The sequence below is a fragment of the Triplophysa dalaica genome, chromosome 10 (assembly GCF_015846415.1).
Source record: "Triplophysa dalaica isolate WHDGS20190420 chromosome 10, ASM1584641v1, whole genome shotgun sequence".
Lineage (NCBI taxonomy): Eukaryota > Metazoa > Chordata > Actinopteri > Cypriniformes > Nemacheilidae > Triplophysa > Triplophysa dalaica.
Window position 1 is genome coordinate 8,843,759 of NC_079551.1, and position 8,337 is coordinate 8,852,095.

The following is an 8,337-nucleotide window of genomic DNA, read 5'->3' on the forward strand; positions in this document are numbered from 1 at the left end:
ATCCAACATGGGGCGTGACGTCAGCTTCACATTCTCTTAATTAACAACACGTGGGTAACATTCGGCTGGATCTAGTGCGTGGAGAACCAAAAAATAAATGCACTCTTTTTACTTGCATACAAGTCACAATGACTTTTTAAAGAGGTTCGTTCTGAGAAATGGTCAAGCATCATTCGTTTGCAGGTGGCGTTTGATTTGATAATTGAATGCAATGACGTTATTAATTATCCAATTGCGATGTTTTGAGGCCTCTTTGTATTTGGTTTGTTTGCATAGCAGGAGATTGCAATAATGGAAATGAGACTAAATTACACTTGACTAGCGTCCGGTAAATAGAACCGACAACCAAACGGAATGTGCACGTGGATGTTTTAATACCCTTTGCGAGGATGTTGAGAATTAATACGGTGACTACAAACCCATGAAGACAGATATTATTCCCTTGTAAATGGGACAAGTGTTTACTCCACACGCACGCCTTCATAGTTATTCAACACGCTGCCACGTGGAAAAACAAACTCGCGCACAAAATAGTTTGGGTGTGAATGTTTGACATTTCTAATTACCAAAGTGCGAAAAACATCTTCAACCCTTGCAAATACATGTCATTACACTACAGTTGATGTATAAAGCACATTACGCGCCACACCTATTACACATGCAAGGAATTTCTGTATATGCAGACGTTAAACGAGCCCAGGTTTTCCAATAATATTATATTTTGTTAAATGTGACACATGTGCTTTGGAAGGGTCTAGAAGAGGTCATTAGCTCTCATTTTGGTAACAAGATCTCCCGCGTGCGCTCGCTTGGGTGAATGAACACGAGGGGGCTCGAGCGTATTGACAGCTGGCTTGGAGAACTCGGCGCGCGCTCGAACGAGTATTGATTTAAATCAGCGCGTTGACTAATCCGCGCGAGGTGCTCCAGACCCGAGCTGGTTTTGTGTATTTAATCAGCTGGGCCTGGTTCGGGAAACGAGGGCCCTATGCCGAGTATGCTGCCCTGGGGATGTTGCGGTGTACTTATGGACACCAGGACCGTCAACGGAGGTATGCTGGGAAATGTAAGCCAGATGGCCGCTTTCCATTACGTTGTCGCATAAATGCGGTTTCCCGTCATCCGTTGGGATTACCGTTTTGCAAACTATGTTCTGATGAGTGCAGAGGTGATTTCGGGGGGTTGACGTGTTTCACTATCGCCATCGTTTAGGGACCTTTGGGGGTTTCAATGGTTCGTCTCAACCTGACGCAAAACGACGTCACGTAGCGCCATGCACTGAAGACGTTCTTCATTAGATTAAACACGCGGTCAATTTTGGATGTAGAAGTAGTTCACTTCAAAATAAAATTGTCATTATTTATTCGTCCTTACGTCATTTAAAACATGAAAAGTCTGTGCTGTGCACAACATAAGATGTTTTGAGAATGTTGGGGTCCATTCAATGTAATGGGATTGTTTGTTTACATTTTACATTTACATTTAGTCATTTGGCAGACGCTTTTATCCAAAGCGACTTACAGTGCACTTATTACAGGGACAATCCCCCTGGAGCAACATGGAGTAAAGTGTCTTGCTCAAGGACACACTGGTGGTGGCTAGTGGGATAGAACCAGCAACCTTTTGATTTACCAGTTCAATGGTTTAACCCACTAGACCACCATCTCCACTGATTACCAACTTTCTTCAAAATATCATATTTTGTGTTCTGCAGATTAGAAGAAAGAAAGTCATACAAATTTGGAATGATGTTGAGTAAATAAATGATCCCTGAGATTATTCCCAGGCAAATCCAGCAGGTGGCAAACTCTTCCCATGACATTCCAATGCTCTCCAAAGGAATCCGCTCCAAAGTTGAAATACATGAATCTAAACTGAACTTCATTACAAACATTCAATTGTGAACTTAGTCTTTTGGTTTGTGTTTGTTTTAGTTTATAAAATGTATTCAGGTCTCGGGACAGATTTGGGTAAATTTGTGGATACACAAAGTTAGTTGAAATAAACTTGAAATATTGTTTACCCTCAAGACAAAACTAATATCATTACACTACAGCTCACACTACCAATAATGTAATGGATTTCTTGATTTCATACTGCATGAAATCTGAGGTCTTGTCTGGTTCGATGCCAGTTAAATGCATACATGGTGTAATATTCATTTCTTTTGTTGGTTACAAGCATTTGCTGATCAGTCTCTCAGTTTGCAGGTTCATCTGAAGATTGGGGAGTTGTTGGGAACCCAAATGACATATTTACCAGGCTAATTTATCAACTATATAAAAGCTCAGAAAAGTGATCTGAGATATCTGAAAGTGATATGAACTTTTTTTCTTACTCTGCAAACTAAGCCATCCATCGACACAGTTTTGGTTCTTGTTTTTTCTTAAAATAGACCACAGGGTGAATACCCTTCGAATAAGTGAAAGGTGTATTATTTCCATGTCATTGCACAGGGCACAGAAAACACAATACTATGATGATCTCTGTTTTTTTTTGTTATTTGAAGGATGAGCATAACTTTTTCTTCTGTGTTTTAACACCCAAAAAATCTAGCCTCTTATTTAATGAAGACAATCTCGTACAAAACTAACATTTACATAAAAGGGGTTGCCAAGAGCCCATTAAACTCTTAATATGTTTAAATTGATCTTACAACTTGTGTACTCTTTAAAGGTTAATTCTCAGTTTTAAAAGCAAAACTCTCGCCTCCTTTGATGTCCCCCGTCTTCCGTTGTTTTTCCAAAGAGACGTGGTCTCTTAAACTGTGGCATAGCCCTTTATCCAGACAAGGCTATATTCAGTCTCAACAATTATGTAAATGTAATGTTTGTATTTATAGTCCCAGCCACAACTCTCTGGCAACAGCAACGTTGCAGCTGGAAAAGATTGTATTTTCCCTCAAGTCACATAACCTTTCTTAATACCTCTTGGTGCTTACCGCAAGGTCTCGACCCAAAAGAATATTCCCGAATAAAACATCTTAAACAGAATGCACCACACCATACACAAATGTTTATATCTCAATTAAGTTTAATATATACATAAAATACAATATATACAGTGTATAAATTATGTACAAGTCATAGAAAGTTTTCTCCAGAGGAACTCGCAAATAGCCCTTATGTCGTCTAAAATGCACTTTTAAAAACATGAATTGTAAGAATACGTTAAAAAAGGAACAAAACAACCGTAAGACCCTGATTTGTAAATGTTTACGTAGATAAATGCACAAATGACTTCAAACATTCAGTTAACGCCTGCTTTGAGGCCAACTTAAGGCAGTTTTGAAATAGAAAAACGTTGTCTCATAAGCTTATTTAGTCTTTTGTCAAACATTAGCATACATTTTAAAAGATGCCAAGAGGGCACTCGTGAGATGTATACAACAAGGCACTATCGTGATGTTCAGCACATCATGTTAAGAAAAAACACATTTTATAATATAGTTCCAGTTGCATGAGGTTCAGGTCCAGCCTAACGTGAGTTGAACTTGTTTGGCATTTGTAAAGCTCTTTGGATACAATACATTTGGTTGTTTCTTTTTGTTAAAAAAAAATGGAAGTGTAGAGCCAGCTACATAATGTATGACTACATGTCAAGTCAGTTCACGATTCTTCTTGGACACGTTAAATAGAAAATGCTTGCGTTGAACGTCTTCCGCGATGCTCATTGTTCAGTGCTTTTAGTCCAAATGTCCGAGTCATGTTCCTACATGTGACGCTTCATATGGAGAGCCAGATGGTCGGACCTGGAGAAGGCGCGCTCGCACAGGTGACACTGGAAGGGTCGGTGTCCGGTGTGCTTGCGGAAGTGGCGGGTGAGCTCGTCGGAACGGGCGAACTTCCAACCGCAACCTTCCCAGCTGCAATGATAGGGCTTCTCGCCTACAAAAAAAGAAGGATTTTTTGTTAAAACGCATGCGTAAATCACAATAAATGTAATTGATGACTGACGCGCCACGGCAGGGGCATGACGCAACGCTTATTTACCTGTGTGCGTTCTGTGATGCGCCTTCAGGTGGGAACTCTTCGTGTACGTCTTGCCGCATCCCGAATAAGTGCACGTGTGAGAAGCCGTCCTCTTCCTCGGCCACGTGCGTCTCCCCCTCTTCGGTTTGGCTTCCATCTCCAGCGGGGATGACGGAGGGGTCAGCAACACTCTTTGGTTGGCGCTGGGCATCCCGAGCCCGTCGTCACACACCCTGAAGTGATGCGCGCTTGGGTATGCCAGTTGCATCTGAGGAGGCGCGGCGTGGGGGAACCCCGCGTTGCCTTGGTAACCCTGCGTAAACGTCATGGCGTGGCACAGCTGCGACTGACAGTCCGTGTTGATGAGCTCCGCGGGGCTTTGCGGAGGGGTCATGCTCCCCGCGCCCTGCGGAGAGTTGGCGAGCCTAGGCTGCTCGTACGATCTCATGCACGCTCCGCTTCCCTCCTGTTTGACTTTGGGAACCATTCCCCTGACGGGTCCGTAATTGTCCATGCACGGCTCCGTTTTGATACACTCCGAAATGTCCTGAGTGGGGAAGGCAGACCTGACCAAAAACCTTCCCTGGATGTTGGTAGGCACAGGTGGCTGGCAGTAGGTGTCGATATCAGATTGCAGAAGCTCAGCCATCAGGCTGGTACTGTACGGTGGTGGTGAAGGGTTCATCTCGGGCACCGCGTACTGGGTGCTGGGAGCTTGTGTGTTGTACATGTTGCGGGACTCTTGCATTCTGTACTCGCCTCCCACACCCATCCCAAGATCTGAACAGGCGGTGTTGGCCAGAATAAACTCCAGATCCAAATATTTGCTCAGATCTTCGTCGTCTGTTGATCTGCAGAGGTTGTCCATGTTGGATATGTCAGCAAGGCAGAAGGAATGCACGGACCTGTCTATTTCATCCTTCCATCTCTGAAACAAAATTATGTTTTTTTTAAAACGTGAACTCATTCAACCTACCTAAGCAGAACTAATTTATAACTTATAGTGGATCTCATAACATCTTTTGACGCAACTACATGTTTTACGTACGCAGCTAAAACATTCAAAAAAAATACTTACGTTTTCCCAGTATTTCTCCTTCTGCACTGAAAATGTGGAAATTGAGGGTAAAATCGTCCCACTTGAAGCCATTTCCAGTCGTCCCAGTAGATAACACAAATCTTATGTTTAGGGACCAGTCGCAATCCCTCTAAGAAACGTTGGTTGCAGTGAACTACAACTCGGTTTCTGCTCCTACACACTTATGTTTCAAACTCATGTAGCAAGTACGAGTAAGAGCAAGACCTTATCTTATAAATATCACGCAGTGGAAGCTGGACCAATTGTACGAAGCGGAGGAAATACGCACTACCCGTCCCTAATTTTAGCCCCAGTATATATCTGCTGTCGCTTTACGGCGTGTGTGCCTTTCGTCTTGTGTTGGATGGTGAGAGCACATCAGCTCTCCTTATTTAAATCAGCCGAGGCACTCCACGCCCCCTTACAAAACGAGTTAAACGAGTACAGCATGGTGCGAGAGACCTCCTCCCTCTCTCTCTCTCTCTCTCTCTCTCTCTCTCTCTCTCGCTTTTAGGTGCAGAAATGAAAAGCATGAAAGAAAAATACACACCATTAACACGTTGTTTAAATATGTCAATTGTCGATACCCGTTGCGCACACCGACTTGATAACTATTAACAAAGCAGGGATCAGTGCTTGGACCAATGATGCATTTAAAAGAATATAACATTCAATGAAGGACCCCTGAAGTAAACAGTGTTTTATAGATTCGTTTTAAAAGCACCTGGATAAAGGGATCAACGCTATAGCTAGTTAATATAGCCACGGTTTGGGATTATTGCTTTGTTTTATATTACTGTTACATAAATAAAATATGATAAAGGACGCAATTTGAATAAATAGCTACAGTTTATTTATAATCTGTATCAAATACCTGTGGGTACAACCGCGTACTTGGTATATTGTTGGCATGTTTGGCATGTTGTTTTTCTTTAATCAATAAACGAGACAATAATCCCTTACACATGTAAATATGGTTTAAAATGGGCAAATATATAACAAACAGGGAAAAAGAAATATAAATAATACAAATACCATCATGCGAATGGTTTTTAAACTTCAGCTCAGTATATATTCTGCGCGCGGTTGCTCAATGCCGCTATACAATTAAATTCGATTCCAGAGTAACACATTTAGTGGTGTTAATGCGTTAATGATAACAAGATAAACAATAATGATGTTTGTCTGTGCATTACGTGGTCTTTTAAAACGCGATTACGCAGCCCCTGGCACCTGCAGCCTAAGCGTTTACGCATCGAATTTGCATGTAATCAGAGCGAAACAAAAACAAAAACACGAGCCATCTCGGTTTGTTCACATCCTAGCAGCCACCAGGCGCCAAATCTACAGTCAGTATCAAGGGCTTTACAAAGCATGCGCCATTAAGCTCCTACAACCGCTTTCATTTGCAAATACAGCTAAAGGGGGGTGACTCCCCTGCCCCCCAGCGGCAGGTATCGGGTCAATAAATCGTAATGCTGAAATACAGAGAAGCCTCAGTAGTAATTTTCAGGCCTGGTCACTAAACATCCAGTGCAGAAACAAAGTGTCAGTTTGTGCGAATTACAACACTCTACTTAAGTGTCGAAAACAACACTCAAATGGTGAAAAAGTTCCACGCGAGAGGTCAACTAAGGTGCCAGGAGGATATGATGTGAACCGATCCAACCAGAAATGTTCCCTAGGTGAATGCCAGCTACTTGAAGAATCCAACACGACGCGAACAACAGTCGTGACTATTCGGAATTTCGCTTTCATCCGTTTTCCTTTGAGCTATTCAAAGAACCGAACGATACCATTCAATAGTTCGTTTTCAAAGTAGGCTAATGTATTTTATTGGGCTGCGTAAACGGCAGAATTCATCCAGAGAATGTTGATGAGCTTTAAGAATGTAAGACAAGGGTGTAGTTATATTGTACAGTACAGCTCGTTCCCCCCTTAGGGCTTCATGGAGCACATATTAATCGGTGAGTTTCTAATGGTGTCAGCAACACGTGTGTTATGAGGATTCCGACACACCCTTTTCATTCAACCTGTATGGCCTAGGTGAACAGGCCTATTTGTTGTACAGGCTATGCGTTGTTACATGAGTTTGCATAGTTGTTTTCGTAACGTGACGTGTAGTGTTGGAATTTCTTGCATCAGGTTATGAAAGTTAATGTAGATCAAGTTCAGCATGCACTTTCATCACTCATAACGGAGATGCCTTTTCTTGTAACCTTTTCTTACTTCATTTTTGAATGTTTTCTCGTTTGGTTGTTTGTCATTTTGTGATTATGCAAAGCTCAGATTTGTTACTTAAGATGCTTTTTTTAGCTTGTCGACATTATTGTGGTTTGTGCCTGAGGTGGATGCCTTTAGGACAAACTGTCCTAGATTTAGCCACAAGAAGTGTATTTTCATAAGCGTAAGGAAACAAAAAGTTACATTTTGAAAGTAAAAGTTGAAACTTAAACTCTCTTAAGCCAATTTGACAAGTTTGGTGAAAGGAAGTACTGTATTTAACTCAAAAAGGCACATCTTAAAGGGATAGTTCACCCAAAATGGAAAATTCTGTCATAATTTACTCACCCTCATGTAATTTCAAACTTGTGTAACTTTCTGTCTCACGCAAAACTCAAAAGAAAATATTTTGAAGAAAGTTGGTAACCGAACAGCGCCTGCGCCCATTCACGTCTATTGTATGGACACAAAACCCATGCAAGGCACTGGGTGCCGATTAACAACAGTTTTCATCTTCTTCTGTGTTCTGCTGAAGAAACTTTAAATCACTTTAAATCTCAAAGCAACAAATCTTTAATTCTTTGTAACCCCCCCACAAATACAAACAAATGCATGCATTTCAATGACCTGAACACTGAAACCTCTTTTATCTTTTGTTCTGCATCTACAGTGTTTTGTGGTGGTATCCACACCACATTGTGTTTTTCAACCTTTTCAATTCTTTGGGCCTTTGCGACGTGTCTTTCCTCGTTCGTCAATCTGTTACGCGATTGCCAAAAAATAATAAAATCTGTGCCCTCAAGTTCCTTCATGGTACACCAACCAAGAAGGCCTACTTGCCCTTTTACTCGAACAAGTCAGTTTGCCATTCAACCGTCATTTTTGGAAAAGGTATAACTGTTTGCGTGTGAACCGAGCTCAGGTCGTGCATTTATCTACCCCAAAAAAGACAAAACATTGGTTAATAAATTCAACGCTGCGTATTCTGCTGCTCTTCTCTAACGCTGGGAAACACCTGCTCTTTCTTCACAGCGGGACGGCATCACTGCCTGCTTTCGAGAGAGA

General features: G+C 41.7%; 1 protein-coding gene across 1 annotated transcript; it reads right to left on the reverse strand.

The window, feature by feature from the left end:
* Positions 1–3,015: 3,015 nt before the first annotated feature.
* klf2a (Kruppel like factor 2a) lies at positions 3,016–5,420 on the reverse strand. The gene is made up of 3 exons (XM_056758884.1): positions 5,050–5,420; positions 3,993–4,899; positions 3,016–3,887 (listed from the first exon to the last, which is right to left on the reverse strand). Exons 1-3 carry the CDS (start codon positions 5,119–5,121, stop codon positions 3,712–3,714), a joined length of 1,155 nt encoding a protein of 384 aa, XP_056614862.1. The 5' UTR covers positions 5,122–5,420; the 3' UTR covers positions 3,016–3,711.
* Between the last annotated feature and the right edge of the window lie 2,917 nt (positions 5,421–8,337).